A 26011-nucleotide genomic window follows, 5' to 3' on the forward strand; every position below is an offset into this window, starting at 1 on the left:
AAAAAAATCAATAAACTTTCAAAATAAAAAAAAAAAAAGAATTATGGGATAGGCAATAACTTTCTCAACAGAAGTCACAAAGGGAGATCCTTACTTTTAAATCTAATTAAAGAAAATGAGTTGTGTATCTATTCGGGAGACCTTGGTAGGCAAAGGGAATATATACTTTTTGAATGTTCTGAGATACAAACAGAATGGGATGCAGGTCCGTGAAAGGACAGCATTGTCACACACAAGCACAGTTTCACATGTCGTTGGAGACCTCCCTTTCATTCATTTAGATTCCTGTTAACCAACAGGTTATGTGACACTAGGCAGTGTTGGGGGCAGTAAGTGACAAATTTCTCTCCCCAGTCACAATGTTAAATATAAGTAAAATGCTTTACTTAAAAATAACTGTAAAATTACTCTAAGCCACTGAGTTCACTCAGCAACTGAAGGGGATTTGATCTTTCTCAGCTATGAATTCTTTTTATTTATTTATTTATTTATTTTGTTTTTTCGAGACAGGGTTTCTCTGTGGAGCCCTGGCTGTCCTGGAACTCACTGTATAGACCAGGCTGGCCTGGAACTCAGAAATCCGCCTGCCTCTGCTTCACAAGTTCTGGGATTAAAGGCATGTGCCACCACCACCCGGTCTATGAACTCTTAAGAGCAGAGTGGCCAGTGGTCTAGAACCTCTAATTTACACATAGTCCTAAAATAGAGTCTAACTGCTTTCGGCTGATAGACTTGACAGATGAGAAGATTCAATTTAGAAATGAATTCTTTACCCTAAGAACTGAAGGAGTCATTCTGAGTGATGGATATGTAAAGTCTCTGCACCTGCTCCCATTAGGTCTGAGTGCTGAGTTTCCACGGCCTATTTTTCATAACACTCCCCTGTGCTAGAAAGCAGAAATTACCAGCTATAAAACTCAAGATGGAAGGCAAAGAACACTTAAGGCCTAGAGAAGGAAATGAGTTAAAGAGTATGTAAGACTCTTGACTTTTCCTTTCTGGTATTTAGTAAAGTATGTACAGATAATCACTAATCTACCCAGTGCAGTGCTGATTAGTGAGTTATTGACAGCATCAAGTACAAAACTGTAGACTCGGCATCTATACAGTGCTAATTAATTCAATCGAATGGCCACTTCACCAGTTATATTATTTTATAGCATTTTAGTTTTCACTCAAAACTGTAGCTACAATGATTTTATTCATTCCTGAAATTACAAAAAAATATTTATTAAGAAAAAAAAAAACAGTCACCAGGTACACTAAACAAAACTGTGTGCCCTAACACAATGCAATGTACTCCATCTGACTCATAAATTAGGGTTCTGAAGAAAGTCTTTAAAATCTTTTTAAAAGACTCTCAAGTGAAAATATTGGGGCTTTCCCCCAATTTCATAACATTTGTATAAAGCACTGGGTGATCTTTGTGAAGAAACTGAAGTTTTTAGAGTCCCAACTGTATTTAAATCACTTTTTATTGCTGTTAGAAAAGAAACTTGAAGTTTACTCTTTAAAGCCATTAAGTTTGGGGTCCTATGAGATAGCTCAATGGGAAAAGAAGGGTACTTGCCACCAAGCCTGATGAACTGAGTTCAATCCCTGGGACCAGCATGAAGAAGAGACCATTACAAGCTGTTCTCTGAAAACCACATTCCAGCTATGTACTATGTATGAGCATTTGCATATGTACAACCAATGTAATAAAATAATTAAGTTCTATAATTAAGTGAAGTATAAAAGGATTTTTTGTTGTTGTTGTTTTTACCTAGCCCCTTAGTTTCCACTGAGATTGTAATTTCAGAAATAATAGTTCTGTTTTGGCAGTGCTAGGGCTCTACCTCTAGGCACGCAAGGCAAGAATGCATACCACTTTGCTCTATCCCCAGCCCTGCTCTTAAATGCTTTGATAGTATCTCCACTTTTATTCTCTTAATGGAGGTGAGGGAGGATTTATATTGTGGAGATTAAAAGAAGGATGACTAGGAGTACTTCCAGCTCCTCTTACACAAATAACAGCCTAACTCCCCTCTCTTTAAATCACTTTATAAAGAATTTGGGGGTAACTGTTTCTTTTCTTCTAGGTTGGTCTCTGTTGGGATTTTGGAATCAGAATCTCACCTTGGAGCCTTGTGGCTCAGCTCAGGCTGGCTGCAAACTCACAGTGCATTTCCAGTCTCAGCCCCCAAATGCAGGTACTATAGACGGCTCAGAAGTTCCTGATGGAGTGCTTAAAGTCCTTTAAAAGTCTTCCTTTAGTTTGTGTCTTTTTACTGCGGTGTTATAAGAAGGAAAAAAGGCCCTGGTGAAGTGATCAAGGGAAACTACTACTTTTGAGTTGCAAGCTAAACTAGCCAAGTTTTAATGTGCATATCTGAAAATATGATTCAAATTCAAACTATGATTATGTATTCCTGATTATATGAAAGACAGATACCTCTTCAAAAATAAGCAAAATACAAGGGTCACCTAAAGTAAAACAGCTGACCGTAGTTACTGGTAAGGAAACTAGCACTTTCAAATGAAAATTAGAATTTTAGAGCCAATATCTGCCACCCTGAGCTTGACAGCATTCCATATATAAGAATTTTTGTTGATAAGATCTTAGATATTATTGTCAAGTACTATTTTTAATTGTATAAATAAGTATAAATACTAATTTTGTTAATCTCCAAATTTTTCAAGTGGCCAAAGTACTATAAAGGTATGCTTGGGTTAAAAAAATAAATAAAAATAAAAATAAAAATCATGACAAACAACTAGGTTTTACTGTAAGCGAATATGAAATACTCTTGAGTTCCAAGCTCCAGATTCTACCTAATCCTAAGGAAACCATCACGGCTCTCAGAGCACTGTCAAAGGAGAATGGCAGGGGCTGGAGCTATGGCTCAGAAGAAAAGTGTTTCGTGCCCTTGCAGAGGACTTGAGTTCAGTTCCAAACACTCACATCACAGCTCACAGCTGCCCGTGAGCCCAGGTCCAGGTGATCTAATGCCCCTTCTGCCCTCTGTAGGCAGCGCATGCCCATTCACACCCCAGCACACAGACTCAAGCACATAAGTAAGAAACAATAAATCTTCAAAATAAAAGAAGGATAGTTATAATTTTCTAAAACACCTATTTTCCTTTTGCAGTTCACATATCCATACAAGGCCAATGTTTTTTCCATATATACCAGGTAAAATCATAAATTCAAACAAACTAAATGCAAAAGCAAGAGAGAGAGTCCAACTTACTTCTGAGCATAATTTAAGGATTTCCTCATGAATTGACAGCTCCTTAGGATTATTTATTCTCAGATTGTTGTTGTGTGATTTTTGTATTGGTTTCTGTTACTGATAGGTTTTAGTAAATGATTTTAAAATACACAACACACACACACACACACACACACACAAACACACGCACACACACAGACACCAATGCCACCTCTGCCACTCAGTCAGGAATTAGAGTAGAGAAATCCATAGAAAATAAAAGCAAAGTTGTTCCTCTTACTAATTTTTAAACATAAGATGGATTTTCCATAATTATTGTATATGAATTAATAAATATTTAAAACATTTCTCAACTTTAATGTTTATTATGGTCAATACTCAGTGATAAAATTTTAAAATGTTTTATAGCTCCTTATCAATAATATGAAAGATTTATTTTACTTATGAGTGTATACATGTGTATGTGTCTGCTAGAGAATGTATACTTGTGTGTACAGGGACCTTCACCTTTATAACAAAAGCTGGAAGAGACCATCAGATCCCTGATAACTGGGCTGCAGGCATTTACAGATACAGGGCTTGTTATAGAGGTGCTGGGACCCAAACTTTGGTCTTCATGACTGCTAAGCAAACACTTTTACCTGCTGAGCCATCTTTCTAACCCATGCTTTTCATGAATTTTAAGAATGTAAGTCATTATGAAGTCAAAATTTTGAACAGAATTGCCTTAGAACATTAAATTTTAGTATGGAAAGTTAGCTAATAAGAAAAGACTGTTAATAATTACTGAGTACTATTAAAGTACTGGGTTACACTTCAGGCCTTTTATTTCAATTTGGTCCCATTTTTTAAGTAACAAGAGAGATGCGCTCAGCTAAGAAGTATGGTGGTGGCTGAGGTGGTGGTGGCAATGGCAGCAGAGTATATGTGTGTGTGTGTGTGTATGTGTGTGTGTGTGTGTGTGTGTGTGTGTAGATCATATGATTAAAGTCTTATGATCACTTACTAAAATCTATCAGTAACAGAAACTAATACAAAATCACATAACAACAACCTGAGAATAAAAATCCTAAGGAGCCCTCGAGTCATGAGGAAATCCTTGAATTATGCTGAATAATTATGAAGTCAATAAAACACAAACAACAGGGAGCTCTGCAGTTAAGACTAGGGTCCTGGCTTCAGCCTGCTGGGCCCAGATACCAGCTCTGCCATGTGATCATTCTGTGTTTCCACATCTTCCTCAGGACATGAGGAACTTCCTCCCTCTACAATCTCACTCTAATGTGATGGTGACACAGAACTGTGCCAAGAGCAAGTCCTGGGGGAAGAAGACTCTGACAGCCCATCATGATGACAATGGTGAGGACGAGGCCATGGCACACAGTTCTTCAACAGAGTTTCTACTCTAAGAAAGTACAGGGTCTCCAAAGGAACTCTGCTTACTTGTCTTTTCATATTACAAGTTTGTCTCTTGGAAAGGAATGATATATATATCTAATGCACAGCATTCAGAATGTTTAATGGTACATAAAAGTTAATTAAGTAAGCTGTCATCTGTTAGCTTGAGTATATATGGGATTCAAAGTATTCATAGATAAACTAGACACAGTGGAGGATGTTCAGGCAGCCTGAACTCTGACGAACACAACACTCTGCTTGGTGCATGCTAGCCCCATCTTAAATATCACAGCACATAGCGATCTGAACACGTGCTTGTGCATATCTCAACAGAGCATTAATTCAATTGAATCTCAAGAACTGTGTTTCTTCAGGCAAACTTTCAAGGGAAAAAATTCAAGGAATATATCTTGACAAAGTATATTACCATCAAAGTATACTAAAATTTTCTACACCAAGGCAACAAAAGCACCAAGATTGAGTGAATGAATCCACTACCATGCCAAGACAAACAGAAGTTTAGATAAGACATTAGGGTCTTACAATGACTTTGTCATCATTATCAGATTTCCAGAAGACAAATACAACTATTAACTGCTCACAATATGCTTAGAGAAAGAGGAAGAAATAACTCTGAGGACAAATGTAGCAGGGAGAGGTGGGGGTCAGAGCCACAGAGACATTACCCCCATTCCTGCCTCACTGTCCCTGTCCAGTATCCTCTTATGCCAGTTCATATAAATGACTCTTAACATATAGCAAATTATAAATGTAAATAAAATTAAGATGAAACTTTTATAATTAAAGATTAAAATTTAGGATACAATTACATAGCAATTGCAAGTCTTAACTAATCTAAAAATTTAAAACATTTATGTACGGCTCGCTGCTCCTCCTTGTTCCAGAAAGCCCGCTTCTTCTTGTGCAGTACCAGCCTCATCCCATAGACAAAATGGTGGAGGTCAGTATGAAGGAATTTGGCTGTATTGGGTGCCTGGTTACCAGGGCTGCCTTCTGCTCTGGATCTGGCAAAGTGGAGATTGTTGCCATCAATGACCTCTTCATTAACCTCAACAACATGGTCTACATGTTCCAGTATGATTCCACCCATGGCAAATTCAATGGCACAGTCAAGGCTGAGAATGGGAAGCTTGTCATCAACAGGAAGCCCATCACCATCTTCCAGGAGTGAGATCCCGCTAACATCAAATGGCATAATGCTGGTGCTGAGTATGTTGTAGAGTCTACTGGCATCTTCACCACCATGGAGAAGGCAGAGGCCCACTTGAAGGGTGGGGCCAAAAGGGTCATCATTTCTACCCTTTCTGCCTATGCCTCCATGTTTGTGATGGGTATGAACCATGAAAAATACAAGTCACTCAAGATTGTCAGCAATGTATCCTGTACCACCGACTGCTTAGCTCCCCTGGCCAAAGTCATCCATGACAACTTTGGCATCGTTGAAGAGCTCATGACCACCATCCATGCCATCACTGCTACTCAGAAGATTATGGATGGCTCCTCGGGAAAGCTGTGCCGTGATGGTCGTGGGGCTGCCCAGAACATCATCCTTGCATCCACTGGTGCTGCCAAGGCTATGGGCAAGGTCATCCCAGAGCTGAACAGGAAGCTCACTGACATGGCCTTCCATGTTCCTACCACCAATGTATCAGTTGTGGATCTGACATGCTGCCTGGGAAAACCTGCCAAGTATGATGACATCAAGAAGGTGGTGAAGCAGGCATCTGAGGGCCCACTGAAGGGCATCCTGGGCTACACCGAGGACCAGGTTGTCTCCTGCGACTTCAACAGCAACTCCCACTCTTCTACCTTTGATGCTGGGGCTGTCATTGCTCTCAATGACAACTTTGTAAAGCTCATTTCCTGGTATGACAATGAATACAGCTACAGCAACAGGGTGGTGGACCTCATGGCCTACATGGCCTCCAAGGAGTAAGAAGCCCTGGACCACCCACCCCAGCAAGGACACTGAGAGCAAAAGAGAGGCCCTCGTTTGCTAAGGAGTCCCTACCCCAACTCAGACTCAAACACTGAGCATCTCCCTCACAATTTCCATCCCAGACCCCCATAATAACAGGAGGGACCTAGGGAGCCCTCCCTACTCTCTTGAATACCATCAATAAAGTTCACTGCACCAAAAAAAAAAAAAATTACGTACATTTTCCTTCAGAAATGGCATTCATTTAATTTCTTAAAATCTCATTCAATACTTTACAGAGATAACCAAGGTCAGAAATGATATAAAGTGAAAGTCAAATGCCATTGGCTTTGGGTAGAACAGATCTGCTTTGTCCTCCTCTGTCTACTATGAATATTGTCATAGTCTTGGGTAACACAAGTTGGGACACACAACTTGCAGAAGCTCAACCTCTTCACTGGACAGAATGGGAATAATGTCGACTGGTACATTAGTTAAGTAATCCAAGGTTCACCCACGTATACAAGTGCTTCTTGAAGCTAACTGCTGTAGCTAAAGATTCAAATGTACGTATTGTTCTTAAATTCCTTTCTTAAGATTTATCTTTAATTATGTGTATGTATGTGTGCCTCTGTGCATTTATATGCACCATGAGTGCAGAAGCATGTAGACATCAGAAGGCATCAGATCCCCTGGGACTGCAGTTTTCAATGGGTTCTGAGCTGCCTGGGGTGGGTGCTGAGAACTGAAACCAGATCCTCTGAAAGAGCAATGGGCCCTCTTAACTGAGTCATCCCTTCTTCAGACTTGTTCTTAAACTCTTAAATTAAAAATTATATATACATATATATGTACACATTCATATATATATATATGAATATTAATGAAAAAACAAACACATCAAAATCAAAACAGAACAAAACAAAAACCATTCAATTACATTATACCCAGGAAGCTTCACTAAGTTTTTTGTTTTGTTTTGTTTTGTTTTATTCTCTGAAGTTTTATCTTTGGCACAAAAATGCCACATAATTACCACCATTTACTACTATTTCAGATGCACAGGAATTTTCCACAGTAAAACATGGCTGCATCTGAATCAGCTCTGCATTAAGCTTAAATAGTGCCTTCTTAATCAAAGAACGTAAGAATTTAGTTCACTCAACACCTATGTATTTACTTTTTAGTTAATGAACAAACATCTAAAGGTGTTATTGTACAAAAACACAGTATTTGAACTTTCTACAGTAAACAAAATTATAAGTGGAAAAATACTCCTTTTAACTTCTACATGATGTTCATCAAGAAATACCACAGACATTTTCATCTTAGCCAGCTATATACTCTATATTAAAATTATTCCAGACATAAGAAAAATATTTTTCCATTTTTACAAACAACGCACACTGGTAATAACTGCATTCTGGTTTTAGATAACTCTATTAATGTGATCATGACATTTTTTTTCTTTCTGTCCTCCAACACCCACAAGAACAAGCCTGAACTTAACTAGACAGTTCAAGGTAGTAGGAGTCCTTTTGCTTTAACTAGTTCATAGTCTACAGATGGAGCATAGCCATTTCGGCAGAAATTAGAATTAAGGGAAGGGGAAAACTTGTTAGGCAATGAAATAAAGTTGGGGGAACACAAGCATTTACACTCTTTAAGAAAAATATCACAAAGTAGCATCCTTCAGTTAAAAGTCAAATTAAGTAGTAAAATGCTCAGGTATCCAGCTAGTGAAACGTTTAGTAAGTAAAGCTGCTTGCTGTACAGACGTGACAACCAGACAGAGTTTGACCCCCAGAACCCACAACAAAAGTAGGAGAGGACCAACTCCACAAAGTTGTTCTCTGACCTTTACATATACTCCCATACCCATGCACTTGTCACAAAAAATGAACGTATATGTATGCATGTATGTATGTATGTGTGTGTGTGCGTGTGTGCATGTGTATGTGTGTTCGGCCTGGCAAGATGTTGAGACATTGACTCTCACATCTGGTAACATGAGTTAAGTACTTTAAAGTCCCAAAAAGGTAGAGGAAAGAACTAACTTCACAAAGCCTACTGCTGACCTCCTCTCACATGCTATGGCAAGTATAGACGCCTGTCCCTCACTCTATACCAAAAACTTTTAAATGTTCAAGTACCAAAATTTTTCATTTCTCTTTTGATAAAAAGTGTCTGTATATGTATGTGTATGATGTGTGTGCATGGCTATCCATCTTCAACTCTCAAATTGTATGCGGCATGGTCTTGAATTGCTTGCCACTATGTATGCCAGGATAGCTGGCTCTGCACGTCAGAGGCTTCTCCTATCTGCACCTTCTACATCCTCAGAAATACTGAGATGAAAGACACGCTCTGCTCTGTTCAGGTTGAATGTTCTGGGAACCCAAACTCAGGTCTTCACACTTGAGAAGCAAATGACTTATCTCTGGAGTCATCTGCCAAGACCTCATCTTTCCCTCTGTCTAGACTGTAAGAAGTTATCAGAGCTGACAATGGTGTATCCTAAAGTCATCATTATGTCCACAACTTGATCCCTTAGGTTTACAGACATCTATATACAGTCTAGACATTTTCAGGCATGACTCTGCTCAAGCCAGACAATCAAAAGTGACTATACAGTACACATGCAACATTTACCTTTATCTCTACAGAGTTCCTTAACGTGTCCTTCATCAGAAAAGCCACCACTAAATTAAGAGAGGACACTGTATGCTTAGCATCAGGAATATGGGAAATAGCATTCCTCTGAAGAATGGTTTATGTATTTTCAAACCATATTCAAAGTTATTATTTATCAAAATACTATAAAAACCTTAATTTTTTATGCTTAATAACACACACACACACATACACACACACAAAAGCTAGGCATTTCTGCTGGAGCATTTATGGCAGCAGTTCTCAACCTTTGTGGGTCACGACCCCAAAAAGAACATCAGAAAACACAAATATTTACATTGTGATTCATAACAGTAGCAAAATAATGCTTATGAAGTAGCAATGAAAATAAATAATTTTATGGTTGGGGGGTTACCACAACATGAGGAACTATATTAAAGGGCATTAGGAAGGTTGAAAACCACTGGTTTTGTTTATCTATAGAATCACATCTGTTAATAAGGAAACTTTGATGTTTTATCTTCTTATTCGTATCCCGCAGCTCCTTCACTTCTTATTGCTTTAGCTCAGACTTCAAGTACTAAGCTGGCCAGAAAGCAGGAGAGTAGGTACCTACTCCTAGTCTTGTACTTTCCCTTTGGACATGATGTTGAGTGTGCTTGCTATAGATTATACTGAAATATGTCTCCAGTATAACTATTCTCTTCAAGACTTTTATCATGAAGGAATACTGATGAATGAAGTTGTGGCTGTAGCCAGAGTTTCTCAGTCTTGGGCCCTGAAGTCTAACAAACTCATCACGCCATGTAGAGGGAGGGTGAGCCTGTGCTAGGCACAATGGACATGTGACGGCTTCCCAAGCTCTGCCCACTGCACACCAATAGCAGCTCTGCCACATCCAAGTACGTCAAGCAGAACTGACTTCAGCCAATACTCTCATTTGAAAGCACTGTACACATGCAATTACTCTTCCTTCCACCTGAAACTATTCCCTCATCTCTGCACATAAGTACTCATTTTTCATGATGCATTTTAAATATTGTCCCTTCTGTTTGGAACAATTCCTTTAATCAAAGCTAAGTAATTCTTTCCATCATAGCATTTGTTACCTTGTTTTCTTGTGTTCTATTTTCTCCCTGAAATTTTAAGAAATCTAGTTTACTATTCACTGTTTCTCATTGATTTTAGATGTTCAACAACCATACTGTAAACACCTATAAATACTCCATAAAAGTGTTAGTGTGCTAGAAATTATCATTGCCACAGAAAATTTTAATTCAATGAATGTTTCACAAGAAGACGTTTACAACTCCCAGTTCTTTTGTAATTTGGTTTGGTTTTGCTTCAATCCTTGAAAACCAAAATTAAATGATAGAAATTATATAAGCCAAGGTCCTTATGTACCCGTAGATCTACTACTGTGATATATAAGTGTGTTTGTATTTCTGTTCACTTTTGTTCATTGTTCAAGTTGTTTTGAATGTAAACAGGTAAAACTTATAAATACATAATTATACAAAAAAGTTACAGTGTGCAGATGGCACTTCAAAAATGAAAGTGATTTGTTTAATGATCTAATTATTCTAACTACCAACCCTAATACCATGTAAAACCTAGCATCTCTTCAGTTAAAATTTTTCAGAGAAATCTAGCATATAATATATATATATATATTACTATACATGTATATATAGTAAATATATTATGATACATTACACTTCTAAATCTTCTAAATAAAACATGTACACACCAACATGATTTTGAAAGGGAGGGAGGTGAATCAACTAGGAACCTGGAAACATTAACCAAACCACAGTACAGCAGAATGCCATATGCCACAGATGCCAGAGTTCTTTCTCAAGTGGCCCTGGATATTGCTGGTCCAATGTTCATTTCCCAGGGAAGCATCTTTGGTAACCTGAGCTAGACACACCATTTCTCCAATCTTAGAATTAGTCTCTGTTGTCATGGTTTAAAAGTAATCTTGCCAATGTCAATTTCTAAACCATGGTCCTAGATTTTTATTTAAAATTAATAATTTTAATTCACAGTCTTCCTATATACATCAGAGGGAGGCTGATTTAGTGCCCATGGTCATTCATAAAGCAAGGTAATTAATTAATCAGGAAAGAAGCATCTACATCTATACTGGACTAAAGCAACGTCTCAGAATAAATATGCAAATCCGATATGCTCAAGGCTGACAAGATTCTATTATTAAACTGCTAACATGTTTATTTCTCCCACAATAGCGAGATTTTTTTCATGAATAGGCATTAAGCCCCGTAGTTAATAGCTGTGATGACTAGGTGACACTGAGGACACTGCCTGAGAACCTGCGTTTGACAGATCATTGACACGCAGTCGCAGTTCCCTTTCTCTTAAACAGGAGTTGTGCAATAGGAAATGAGCTGCAGCGATTAGAGATTATTCAGGTTTAATAGCATACATCCTTTTAGCTGGCGTTAGAACAATACACAATGTGGCGGAGTTAAACAGAGGCATCAATTATACTCTCAGACCTGCTAATAATTTTGACAATATTTAAATAGCACATCCCTTCAGGGCACGGCTTTTTTGCCCTCTCAGTTACACACCTGTCAAGTGTTTAATTTGCCAAAGGGAAACAGTTTGATTTCTAAGGGCAGTCTTAATACTGTGGAAGCAAATTAGAAAAATTAAACATTACTGAATGGAAGTAATGAGAAGGATTGGAGGGGAAAAATTGCAGGTTTAATTCAACACGGCATGTCAGCATCTGTCATTAACGCAACAATATGATCATGTTCTTCAGTACGCTATATACACCTCGAGCTTTTCTAACAGACTGAGTGATACTGGCCATGGGGCAGGGGCTAAAGACAGAAAATGAAACAGACAGAAGCAGTAATTTCCATGTGCAGTGCATACAAAGTTGTACATCAAATATACAATATAGGTATAAGATAACAAGTTAAAACTAGCAATGTGTAATTTATATGGCCACTGTATTAAGAGCATGAAACAAATTTTACATGAGTTAGTTAATTGTAAGCATTCATATATTAGCATTTTTAAATCTAACATGATAAAGTCTAGAATATTTATAATTAAATTTTAAAATAAAAAATAACATAAATTTTGAAATTTTACTAGACACAAGATAAAAAAGTCTTTACCAAAAAAATTGGTAAAGAATGCCATCCACCTATACTAAACTGGAGAAACTTCACAAAATACATACGCAAATACAAATGTCCAGAGAAGAGTTAGCAACCTTTCAGAAATGCATAGGCATCAAGTCTGTTTCTGAAAGAAACAAGAAATAAAAGACCTAAAACAGGCTGCAGCAACGAAACTAAACGCAGGAATGGAACCAACATCTACTTGAAACTGTGCCTTATTAACGTATCACTAACCTTCTTGAGCCACTGTGATAAACAGAGCTACACATTTCCCAGCTTTTTTACTACTTTTCTCTTCTATGGGACAAATGGTCAATGAGACAAAAATCCAAAGATATCTAAGACATGGCAGTAGAATTCAAGGACCTAACAACTTAATCTTGAAAATACATTGTAAGAATGTAACATCAGAATCCAGCTGATGCTCAGCAAACAGTCCTCTACAACAGCTCCCACCTTTCACAGATGCCAGCGGAGACTCAGTATGTGAGTCCTACCTAACTGAAGTAGGTACATAGCAAATGAGGTTTGGGTGGACCTGCATCCTGCTCCTGCCCCGTCCCCTGCCTCCTGCCTGGGAAGTCAACAGCCTCATTGCAGACCTGTACTATGAAACATCCCCTATCCTCATAAAGGACGGGGCCACTTATATCCTGAGTTCCTCTCTTCAGTGTCCCATCATGCTATCTATTTCTGGTGTGAAGGCCTAAACTCTGCTCAGAGATCTGGCCACGCTGTTGCCTGTCAGTCTGTCTAGAGTTCAATAAATCTTACTACCTCATCCTCTGTAGTATTGGAGACATTCCCCTATCAGTAATAAAAATCACAGTAGGCTATACTTTGTGAAGCTCCTCGCAGATGATGTCTCAGTAGGCTTCACGTGAACCATGCAGGCCAATAGCCCTAGAGTTCGATCCTATTTCTACTTGGAAGCAGCAGAACCAGTGTAGTCTGTAGGCCATCTGTGTCCTTTCACTGGACACAGTGGACACAAACCCTTCCCTGAAGAAGGCTGCCTACCAGGCAAAGGAGCAAGCTACTTTGCTTGACTACTAGTGTATTTTAACATACTTAGCATGACTTAATTTTCCTGTCATTACAACTACATGTTCACAAGATATATGAAGACTTATGCTCACTCTTGAAAAAAAGACATAATTTGGTAATATTTATTATAAAACATAATTGGTAACATAATATGGTAACATTTATGCTTATATTCTAGACACTGTTTTCTCCAAAAGGTTGCTAGTCTATCAATATTGAAATCCAGTCTTTCTAGTAACTTACGAAGAAGAGAAACACACATACACACACAAAAAACTAACTTTTAAATCCATAACCATGGCTTTTTAAATCATTAAGATGAAACAAGCTACAGAAAAATAGCTTGTGGGTGTGGATGTGGGTGTGGGTGTGCGCCCGCACGGCCTATGTACAAGTGGCTATGCGTGTAAGATCCATTTACTTCTCTCTCTCAGCACCATGATACCCAGCTTGCAGTTGTTCATGGGTTTGTTTGTTCACAAAAGGTTCTGGGCATGGGGACACTCTGTTGACTGCGCTGTCTCCTCAGCCCAATAGATATTTCTGAACACTCTTCTTTTTCCATACGGGGAATTAGAAAAGCACATGGGACTGTGGGGTAAGGCTGGAGGACACCAAGCACACTCTTCTACTATCTGTTGGCATCTGGAATATCCATCCCATTAGAAATGCTCATTCACTGAATTATGAAACTAGTTTTTAAGTTTCATTTTCACCCTTTTAAGGCAGTATATTTGCTAGCAAGTCATCCATAACCATTAAATTAATTATAAAAACATGAGAACATAATTAAATTGACTTCAAACCTTGAGAGGATAAGAACTGGTTTAAAAACATTTTTAAAACCTGTGAAATGGTGATTAAATTAAGTAAGTTCAAAGAACATCTGACTTTGGTTTTCATTCTGTCATGTGATATGCTTTCAGTTTTAATATAAATGTTCAAACTTTTTAATGTTCATAATTTGTACAGGGAATAAAACATGGTGTTACATTTAGAAATCCTAATGTTTATCACCATCTGATGCTGTCATGGAAGCAAGCGCTACTTGCACACTCTTAAGAAGTGAGAATTGCAGTTCCTCTAGCTGATGACAATGTAATTATCCTTTCACTGTCAAAACAGAGGTGACTTCCCTTCCTCACACACATGATTAAACATACAAATCCATGCTACTCTCAAATCCTGTAGCTGTACTGAACGTCGGAATCTGAATGAGCAGGATTACATGAACAACAGGGCCTAGTGATGCTGAAAACCAAGGGTGCAGCCGCCCAGCCCAAACATTCTAACCAGCCTTCCTCCTGCAGGAGCTCACGTCTAAGCATCCACACGAGCTTTCAACATAATGTCATACCATCCGCAACAACAGGGACAAAAATAACCAGCAGGGAATAGGCACCGCGAGCCTGAATGTCTGTTGGTTTAAATGACTTCATTATTTATTAACACAGAGAGGAGTGAGCCTTTGGAAAAGCACGAGCCGTTTTTCACAAGATCTTTGCTATACTGTGAGGGCCTCTGAGGGTGTTGCCATCCTACCTGGTCTTTCAGCTGCTGTAGCGAAGTCTGAAGGTTCAGGATCTGACTAAAGAGTGGACTCTGCAGAACAGACTTCAGGAGGCTCAGTTTGTCTTCGTTTGCAACATCCCCACGTTCCTTCAGCTTGCTTTGCAAGCGCTCTGCTGCCTGCAGGGCCCGATTTTTGTCTATTCCAAAGAGAAGCATCAGTCAATAATAGAATTCAAAAGACTAGTGAAATCTATTAAGACCCTTACACCTTCAGAAACCTTAAAATAATCTCCGGAAGTGCACAGCGCTGTCATATGTAAACCGAGTGTGAAGCTATAAGAAAAGTACATATTTTTAATTCAGTATAAGGATACTTTTAAGACTTGAAGTATTTCTTTCTCAAAATCAAATACCATATTTCCATATGCCTTTAACAATCCAGCTGCTTGATTAGATTTAGGACCTAAAGGAAGACTAAAATTTGTCACTATACACCTTTAAGTTTCTTACAGTGAAGTTCACTTAAAAGCAGGAACAGGGTATAGTACATGCTTAAGCAAACAGTTGTAAAGTCACAGAAACTGATGCAAATGATGTGTAACTGAGCAAGGTGCCAGATGTTTCCAGCTCCTGTGAAAATTGCATAAAGCCTTGCATGGCCTTAAAAATCTAATCTCTTCTTTTTTAAAAAGATAAAATTGTATTTATAAATTTATAAATTTAGTAAATGGATAATTAACCCATTAATAAGTGGATGTGGCTGTGAGTCACATCCAAAATATAATAATTCCATGTATTAAAAATTAACTATTCTATACTAGATAACTTAGGAATACTAAATAATGGACATTTCAAAGTACTATTTCAACCCTTTGAATGTTTTACCCTAAAATTAAATAGCATATTTATAAATGCTTGAAACCAATATAATTCAGATCATGATTAGACATATTACGAATCAGGTATCTTATGAAACAAAGTGAGCATGTTGACTATGCTCTGATAGTCCTAGCACCTCACATACTTGCTCCCACATGTGAACTTCAACACATTTCTGAATTATACAAACACAGGTTCTTAAACTTTATAAGTCAATTTGTTTTTTATCAAATGGAGAGTTTTCAAATATGTCCTAACACAGTCATGATGACAGCATATACATCTACTACATATATGTTACATGTATATTACAGTAATCAGAAAAGAGGAGATCACCACCAGAGACAATGCTTACAGAACAACATCTGGCACTCCACAGATACTGGGTAACTAAGTACAAAGTCATATTGATAATGAGTACATACACACAAACAAGCTAAAATTCTTTCAGAAATTCTAAGCAAAGATTGATAAAGATACACATGAGAACTCTGTTCTCATATTTTCTATGAGAACTCTGTATCATATTTTCTATGGTAAGTCAGAACACAAATCTATTACTAATATGCTTATCAATCCTCTGAGGGTAATGCTACTTAGTAACTGCTAACAGAAGGAAATCCAGAAAGCAGTGTTTTAATGGAAGCCACACTTTCCCTTTCCTTCTCCTGTATTACAAAGAACTTCCCTATGTGTCCCAATAATTTTTATGCCCTAAGATTTGAATACAGAGACATAGAAAATGTATACACACAGAATTTTATGATCAGAGTAGGAACAGAGTCAGAAGTCAAATGTCACAACAGCTCTTTTTCCTTTTATTGTCCCATTCCCTTAAAACTGGCAACTGCTGAGGTGTCAGAGTGAACCTTACATACCCTTCAGGACTCAGGTTCCCAAGAGCTACCTGGAGAAGGCACAATGCTGACGTGTGAGACTCTGCAGTGTGTGCCACACCTGACACAACTTTCTATAATCAGTTGTCTTTAAAACATTATCCCACACTGCAGTGTGGGGAACAGTGTAGTAACACGCAAGTAGTAATCTGATCTCTCAGGCAAAATTATCTCATGCAGAAATTAAACTATTTTAAATGGAATTTGAGGTACAATTACTGCCCTATTGGGCAGTGCTTTACCTACATAAATACAAGTGAGAATAACAATCATGTTTTAGTATTAAAACTGTTCAGATTTCTAGTGACACCCAAAAGCCACAAATGGATTCATAAAACAGAGTAGAGCTTCTATTAAGCTTAATAAGCATAATTTGTAGACTCCCCCATATATTTATTTTGAATGATTTTTTATAACAACGTGGATAAAATTGCACAAATATAGAAATCCACTACCGAGTTCAATGCTACTGATTAAGAAATTTAAATCCAATTTTCTATGACTATACAAAAAATAGCATACTGAAAAAGCAGCGGATGCATGCTCATTTCTGACAAAAACAGGGAGAAAAGAGAAGTCTTACCTATGGTTTCCAACATCTTCTTCAAGGTTCAGTGTACTGTATAATGATGCCAAACATCAACTAAAAGGAGACTCTGTGGAGAAGGAAATAAAATGCAGTTATGTTTTAATAAAATCTAAAAACTGGAAAGTGCTTGGTGCTATTATAATTATTTTTATTAAAATGGTATTGACTGAAGTCTAACAGTTTGTTTCATATGCAGCAAAGAAATTATTTTAAAATGTTCCCAATAGTTGCAATAGTAACACATAATGTTGTGATGTAAGAAGGGAAGGCCCGGAAGGTGAGCGGGAGGTGAATGGAAGAGCTATTCCCAGTGCAATTACAGCACACTGGGCAGCATTCAAAGCACACTGTTCACCTGCTCTCCTAATCCTCCCTGTCCATTCACCTACAAGAGGAAGCAGACCAAAGATAAGTCCCTTGTCACAGGTGACATCACCAGTATGAGGCAAGATCTCAACACACACCATCTGGCTCCAGAGCACACAGTTCAAATGTTACAAAATGCTGCTCCTCAACAGGAGAAAATTTCATCTCACAACTTTTTTCTCCTTTTCAGTGGTAAAACTGCCATGTAAAACACTTCCTTCTATCCTACTTTGTTCTTTGTTGCTGTGATAAAACACTGACCATAACTTACTTGGGGAGAACAGGATTTATTATGTTTACATCTCCCCAAAATAATCCATCACTGAAGGACTGTGCAGAGCACAAACCGAAGCAGGAACCTGGACACAGAAAGTAGGGTCCATGGAAGAACCATGCTTATTGTATTGCTCTTAAGACTGACTCAACTTGCTTTCTTATACAACCCAGGACCATCTTCCTAGTGGTAGCACAGTCCATAGTGGGCTAGACCCTCACACATCAATTATTAATGAAGAAAAGACCCCACAGACATACAGACAAGCCAATCTACTGGCGGCATTTTCTCAATTGAGGCTTCTACTTCCTAGATGACTCTTGTTTATATCAAGTTGATTAAAAAAAAACAAGAACAAATAACTAACCAGCACACCTATAAAGGTTAAACCAATGAAGAAAATTATATTCAGTCTAAATGAAGTCTAAAATTAAATAGACTGGTATAGATTCAACACAACCAACTGCCAATACAATCTGATCCAGTTGGATCTCTGGATCTTTAGAATGAATGCATCAGTAGTCCTGTCAACAAAAGATAATATTCATCTTCTGTGATGTTTATATATTTAAAACAAATCAATTTTAAAATGCAACAATTTTTAAAAACTCCTCAAGATAAAGTACACTTGTTTGTATTAATGTTAAAAATGTAGCTGTTGCATTTCAAACTAAATCCCCCAACACAGAGAGACCCCTAGAAGTAGTGGCTATCCACTACCAACCATCCATAAGGTCTAGTTGTGGTCAAGCACCATCAGGTTATATACAAATGGATCTAAAGTCTATTTTAATAATCAAACACTCAGAAGCACAGGGTACATTAATCATCACTCAATGGATTTGGAATTGGGAAGGCACATCTTGATGACAGGATGCTCATAGTGTCTGAAATAATGTTCCTTCTGTGTCCTACAGACTGCTCCTCCAGTGCCTGACAGAGTGATCCTTCTGTGTCCTACAGACTGCTCCTCCAGTGCCTGACAGAGCGATCCTTCTGTGTCCTACAAACTGCTCCTCCAGTGCCTGACAGAGTGATCCTTCTGTGTCCTACAGAGTGTTCTACCATCTTCCAGACAAGGAAAGTAGAAGATCATTACAAAGTCACAGAGCCCTTAAGTTGGGGAAGTTGGACTTGAAATCTCCTCTGCCTGATTTCTAAGCCTATACTCTATCATACTCCCCCTACTTATTTAGACAGGGCTCACTATGCAACCCAGGCTGCCCTTAGTCTCATTATGTAGTCCTTCAGCTCTTAACCCAATTCTGTTGGCCTACCAAGGATAAGAAATATGAAACAATGAAGTCATCTTCTATCTCTTATTTTTTATATTGTCCTGAAAACGAAATCATGGTAGAGGTATCAGTTTTTTAAACGAGAATGTATGAGATGGTATAGTAAGGTGCAACTACCTCTATAAAATAAGAAGATATAAATTAAAGTCCATTGTAGTTAGATATTAATAGATATATACGTGTAAGAACAAAAAAAAAACCCTGCAAATTTATAAAAATGTATTTCTGTGGATTTCACAAAAATGCTCACAGTGAAACCTGGTGAGGCCAGAGGGGAGAGAAGGAGGCACTGGAGTGCTGGACTCTTCTCTAGCTTTGCATCTTAACCGAGCACATCCAGACGGAACAAATATAAACACAATGCCAACTCAAATTTGAGCTGCAGGAAAATGCCTAACTTCTTAGTATATTTATCTCCTGCAATACTTCAGTGATATTAACACGAAAGTCTAATTAGATGTATATCTAAAATTCAAATTTAACTGATGATTTTATTGTCAATCCTATTACTTTTATTTGCTTAGGAATAGCAAATCTAAAAGATCATTTATAATCTTAGGCCTGTGTGCTTTCTGTAAACTTCTATGATAAAAGTCTCTGAATATTTTCCCTGTGTCCATTTCATTGGATTGATAACACTATTTTTTTTTTTTTTGGCAAGTGATGAAAGATGAACTGAATATTTGGTTTTATTGAGGAGCAAGCACTAATTGGACATTTTGCTCTCTGACAAGCTATTCTGCAAGTATGCAGGCACACACTTATGCAGCAACGAGTCAGCGTTTCACACAGCAAATCATTCTGAATACACAGATCTCACAGCAACGAGCTAAAAAAACAACAACAACAACAACAACAACAAAACAATTTCTTTGCTCTAGCACAATACTTTGCTTTCTATTTGCTGTGAAAACACCGTGACCAAACGTAATCTGGAGAGAAAAGGTTTATTTCATTTTGTAGGCTATAATCTATCGTGAAGGAAAGTCGGCAGAACTGAAACCGAGACCATGGAGGGATGCTGCCTACTGACTTGCTCTTCGTGGCTCACTCAGCGGGCTCTTACACAATAGGACTGACCACTTGCCCATGAATGCCATCTCCCACAGTAGGCTGGGCCCTTTTTCATAGATCATCCAAGCAAACAAATACTCTACAGGTTTGCTACAGACCAGTCTGACAAAGGCATTTTTACATCTGAGGTCCTTCTTCCCAGTTTTCCCCTAATCTGTGTCAAATTGATGACCCCCAAAAAACATCTAACCAGCACAGATAAAAATAATTCTGAGGAGGAGCTGCAGGAAATGCTCACACTTTTATAGTTATTATGTTCAATTCTTACTACAATATAAGTAACTATAAAATAGTAAAAGCTCATCAAGGTAACTCAGCACCTGCCATTTAAATCTAGCCTCTGTCCCCTTCAGAGCTGCTTCAGCACTCTGAAGCTAGCAGACAAAAGCCAGGATGGAATTACTCTCACAGATAGTTTGTCATATCTGCAAGTGTTTGTGATGGCAAAATGCACACTTTCATCTATAATTCCTACTCTGGGGTAACACTACTGAGCTGCTGTCTCCAGAGCAGGGACACATCATAGCATCTACCCATACCACAGCTGTCCAGTAGGTGCAAGCATGAAATAACTAGCATCTCCTCCTTTGAACTGTCTCCCTCATTTTCTAGGCTCTGATCCAAAAAGTGTTCCTGAATGCAAGTTTATTTTCACGTTCACAGTTATAAATCTTTCTGGATTCCTATAATAAGTGCAGAATTTATTCTAAACTTATTCCAAAGTCAAAGAAATTTAACTTCATAAGTACTTTACATATTGATCAGTATTGTCTCCTATTGATAAACTTGTGCTGCCTTTGTAGGGCTGTGAGTTAAATTATCTCTCAAAAGTGAAAATACCAACTTCAGGATTAGAGGAAGGTTTTATTTTTTACTAGTTCAGCCATAGTATGCTCATATGACTGGTATGTTGTCAAGTTACAGAAACAGAAATGAGGACTGTATCAATGCTTAGCGAATGGAAGACACAGTAATCAGCAGCAACAACAACAAAATGCAGAAATGTCAAGGGGTGATCCCATAGCCACAGTGAGAAGTCAGAAAAAGCTTCCTGGAGCTGCATGCCCCTCATAGACTCCTAAAGGTTGGGCAGGAGTTAGAGCTGATGGTGAGTGCTCCCTGTGGAAAGTCAATATGCACGGCACCTTCTGAATACAGAACTTTCTTACCTCTGACACACATGATGAGGCTAGGGGTAAGGAAACTCCAAATTACTAAGGAACCTGAATACAAAAGTTTGGATTCCATTTAAAGATTATTTTGGTCAAGTATGTGATATGATCTCATTGGATTTCAGGTAGATAAACCTGTTATGGTATAAAAGATGTACAAAAATGCAAGTGAAACTGGAAATGAGATCTTGCAAGAGGGATGTTCAAAATACAGAAGAAAGTAAAAACAAATGAGAGTGAAAAACAAATCCAAGAGTCAGTACCGAGCTGAAGCAACAATACCTAACACACAAGTGAAAGCAAGTACAGGATGGATTCCAGCACTCCTGCATGTGTTATTATGGAGATGATCCATAGTAGACAGCTTGTCCTACATGAAGGAATAAACATAAAGAATATGGAGGCCCCATTTGCATGTAAATAGTGGATTAGTCATCTATAGTTTACATCTCTGCAGGTAAGTGTTACTGATGAGAAAGCTGTTGTTATGTCTGATGTTGTATAAGCCTGTGATAAGCTGTACTATTAGACAAATTCCTAGGAGAGACCCAAAGTCATTAAAACAGAGAACATAACCCAAGGGGCCAGGTCAGTGGTCACTACTCTAGAAATAATGAGGTATCCTGGTCAAGAGGTGTGAAGGCTGAATAGTTCCAGTTTCTTTGGGTGTTGTTAGGGACTGAGCCAAAAATCCCTCTATGGGTTGATTTTGGAGCCAGGGAAATTCAGGTTTGATTCAATTAGAACAACTAGGTCTAATCTGGTAACACTGGTGGCCTTGATAAAGAGTGATCTCTCTAAAGGTATAGAGAAGGGCCATATAAGGAAAAAGCCAGAAGGTGAGCAATCCAAGAAGAGCCCTCACCAGAATGTATATCCCGCTAGTCCCTGAACTTTCCAAGATCCAGAACTGTTCAGAGGATAAATTTCTATTGTCTCAGTCATGAACTTATAGTATTGATTAGACAAGTGCTCATATAGTACTTATTAATGTGTATTTTGGCCAACTCAGAACCCCTATTTCAAAAATATGCTAGTACACACTATGCACTGTTGCTCTCCTCCAACCACTAACAGAGAACCAAGAAGGAGTTTCTTCCCCAAAGGAAGTCTGCTATTCAAAAATGTGAGATCAGATTAATATAGATCAGTGATATCAATGAAGCTGTAGGATAACAAACAAAGCTCACAGACAAGGAAAACATGTCTCCTTTAAAAGCTGCTTTCATAGGTAGATAAAATGTTCTTATTTCAAACTCCATCAGAAAAATAAGCTAAATTTGCATATTAAAATACATCAGGATATACATATATATGCCTGGTAGAAATCTCTAAAACAAAATATGGTATTCTTGGAGATTGGAAACAAAAGGAAAAAAGCATCTAAGAAACACAAATCAAGGGACTGAAATAAGTCTAAAGATTTATATTCACAATAAATTAGACTTATTTGTTAAAGAATAGACTTACAGTTTAGTTTTCAAAAATTAAATTGAGAACCATAGAATAGTTTAGCTCTTTTCAAGAATAAAACACTTGTATAGTCTGTATGTAAGTAAACATACAGTAGTCAAATGGTACATAACTGGCTTAAAACGGCATAACCTTAACCACTGCTGCAGTCACCTACAGACTGAATAAACAGGTATGGCAGCCTCCCATCAGGGAATATCAAAAGGGAATCTGCCAAACTCTACTTGTGTAAGTAGATCAGTAAGTTATAGATACTGATAAAATGGTTCAGTGCTTGGGATTTGTTTCCATGACAATGATTGAGGAAATGCTACAGTAGCAGAGAAACAAGGGCCAGCATGAGCTCAAGGATTATACTCTTCTCCTTGCCTTCATGTTTTATTTGAAAATTTTCATAGTAAAAATTGGGAAAATAAGAGATTGGCAACAATTGTGAAAATGTTAACAATATTTGCTTTGGGAGAACTGACTGGATTGTTTGTTTTTTTTAATTACTATACTTTTCAAATCTTCTCTAACTTCTTTATTGGAGAAGAAAAAATGTTACTTGAAGTTCCTAAACTGTAAAGGTCATCACTGTTGGTAAGAGTTACCACACACAGAACTCCATTCTGGCTGCATGACTTAATTCTAGCCAGACTGAAACAATTTTTGTTTTGGTTTGGTTTTGGTTTTAGTTTGGTTTGGTTTTAACCTTTCTTTTTTAATTAAATTATTTTTATTTATTTACATTCCAAAAGTTACCCCTTTTATGAGCTGCTTTCCTCCAAAGTGGGTATTTCCTGAAGGACCTGTGTCAACTGCTTCTAGCCCACCAAGCTATTCTGCAGCAAAGCCTGGAAGACAGAGCTTAGGGTCCTGATGAGCCAACTGTAGCCAGGGAGCCCCAGGCCTGGAGAGGTAGGAAGAGGCTGCTGCTGCTCACTTCCGGATGTGCATGCAACACAAAACATTTAAAAGTCTCTCCTTAGGAAACAATGGGTAACCCAAACATGAATCTGTTAAAAGGAATTCATTATCTTTCACATATATTCAAATGACAAAGTTAGGCTATAGCAATACCACACTATATAAAGCACAGTCAGATAAACAAGCTCACAAGCAGAAAACATTGCTTTACCTGAGAATCCACAGACTTTAAAGAAGTTTGTGCCAGGTGGTGGTGGCTCACGCCTTAAATCCCAGCACTTGGGAGTCAGATGCAGGTGGATTTCTGAGGCCAACCTAGTCTACAGAGTGAGTTCCAGGACAGCCAGGGCTATATAGAGAAACCCTGTCTCAAAAAAACATAAAAAAACAAAACAAAACAAAAAACAAAAAAAATTATTTGGAGATGAATGGGTGCCCCATCCCCCAACTGGGGGGGGGCTTACCTAACCTTGTTATATGGTCTCTTCAGATTCTCCCGCCCCTTTGTTGGGCATTTCAGCTAATCTCATCCCTGTTGGGTCCTGGGAGCCTCTTGCTTTCCTGGCATCCGGGACTTCTGGTAGCTATACCCAGTTCCCCATTCCCCATTGCTACACACCTCTGTTCAAATTCCTGTCCTTCTGTATATCATCCCTTGCCTCCTCTCATACTCTATCCTGCCCCCCCTTTACCCCCTCCCCCTCCTCTCTTCCTCCCAAATCCCTCCCACCCTCTGCCTCCTCTGAGTATTTTGTTGCCCCTTCTAAGAAGGACTGAACTATCCACACTTTGGTCTTCCTTCTTGAGCTTCATGTGGTCTGTGAATCTTATCTTGGATATTCCAAGCATCTGGGCTAATATCCACTTATCAGTGAATGCATACCACGTGTGGTTTTTTGTGATTGGGTTACTTCAATCAGGATGATTGTCTTAGTCAGGGTTTCTATTCCTGCACAACATCATGATCAAGAAGCAAGCTGGGGAGGAAAGGGTTTATTTGGCTTACTTCCACATGGCTGTTCATCACCAAAGTAAGTCAGGACTGGAACTGAAGCAGGTCAGGAAGCAGGAGCTGATGCAAAGGCCATGGAGGGATGTTCTTTACTGGCTTGCTTCTCCAGGCTTGCTCAGCCTGCTCTCTTATAGAACCCAAGACTTCCAGCCCAGGGATGGCACCACCCACAAGGGGCCGTACCCCCTTGATCACTAATTGAGAAAATGTCCCACAGCTGGATCTCATGGAGGCACTTCCCCAAATGAAGCTCCCTTCTCTGTGATAACTTCAGCCTGTGTCAAGTTGACACACAAAACCAGCCAGTACAATGATATTTTCTAGTTCCATCCATTTGCCTAAGAATTTCATGAATTCATTATTTTTAATAGCTAAGTAGTACTCCATTGTGTAAATGTCCCACATTTTCTGTATCCATTCCACTGTTGAAGGACATCTGGATTCTTTCCAGCTTCTGTCTATTATAATTAAGGCTGCTATGAACATAGTAGAGCATGTATCCTTGTTATATGTTGGAGTATCTTTTGAATATATGCTCAGGAGTAGTATTGCTGGGTCCTCAGGCAGTACTATGTCCAAGGGCTCCTGTCTAAAGGAAATACACGGACAAAGTGTGGAGCAGAGATTGAAGGAAAGGTCATCCAGAGACTGCCCCACCTGGGGATCCATCCCATATAGAGTCACCAAATGCAGACACTACTGAGGATACCAAGAAGTACTTGCTGACAGGAGCCTGTTATAGCTGTCTCCTGAGATGCTCTGCCAGAGCCTGACAAATACAGAGGCAGATACTTGTAACCAACCACTGGACTTAGCACTGGGTCCCCAATGGAGGAGTTAGAGAAAAGACTGAAGGAGCTGAGGGGTTTGCAACCCCACAGGAAGAACAACAATATCAACCAACCAGAGCCACCAGAGCCACCAGAGCTCCCAGGGACTAAACCACCAACCAAAGAGTACACATGGCAGAGGATGGCATTGTCTGGCATCAATAGGAGAAGCCCTTTGTCCTATGAAGGCTCGATTCCCCAGTTCAGGGGAATGCCAGGGCAATGAGGTGGGAGCAGGTGTGTAGGAGGGGGAGCACTCTCATGGGAGCAGGGGGAAGGGGTATGGGAGAGGGGGTATCATCAGGAAAACCAGGAAAGGGTATAACATTTGAA

The 26011-nt window shown here is 38.6% G+C and overlaps 1 protein-coding gene and 1 pseudogene across 7 annotated transcripts in view; one reads left to right on the plus strand and one right to left on the minus strand.

Moving 5' to 3' along the window:
• The window catches only part of Mpdz (multiple PDZ domain crumbs cell polarity complex component), a 157290-nt gene that overhangs the window by 114970 nt on the left and 16309 nt on the right, over positions 1-26011 (minus strand). For all 7 annotated transcript variants that reach the window (XM_031377738.1, XM_031377742.1, XM_031377740.1 and 4 more), the window contains exons 2-3: positions 17268-17340; positions 14940-15106 (exon numbers count right to left, since the gene is read on the minus strand). In XM_031377738.1, the coding sequence (XP_031233598.1) occupies positions 14940-15106; positions 17268-17283 (183 nt within the window). In that variant the 5' untranslated portion in view covers positions 17284-17340. The remainder of the gene's footprint in view (positions 1-14939; positions 15107-17267; positions 17341-26011) is intronic.
• LOC116096177 lies at positions 5560-6650 on the plus strand (annotated as a pseudogene).

This window comes from Mastomys coucha, unplaced genomic scaffold (assembly GCF_008632895.1).
Source record: "Mastomys coucha isolate ucsf_1 unplaced genomic scaffold, UCSF_Mcou_1 pScaffold18, whole genome shotgun sequence".
Taxonomy (NCBI): Eukaryota; Metazoa; Chordata; class Mammalia; order Rodentia; family Muridae; genus Mastomys; species Mastomys coucha.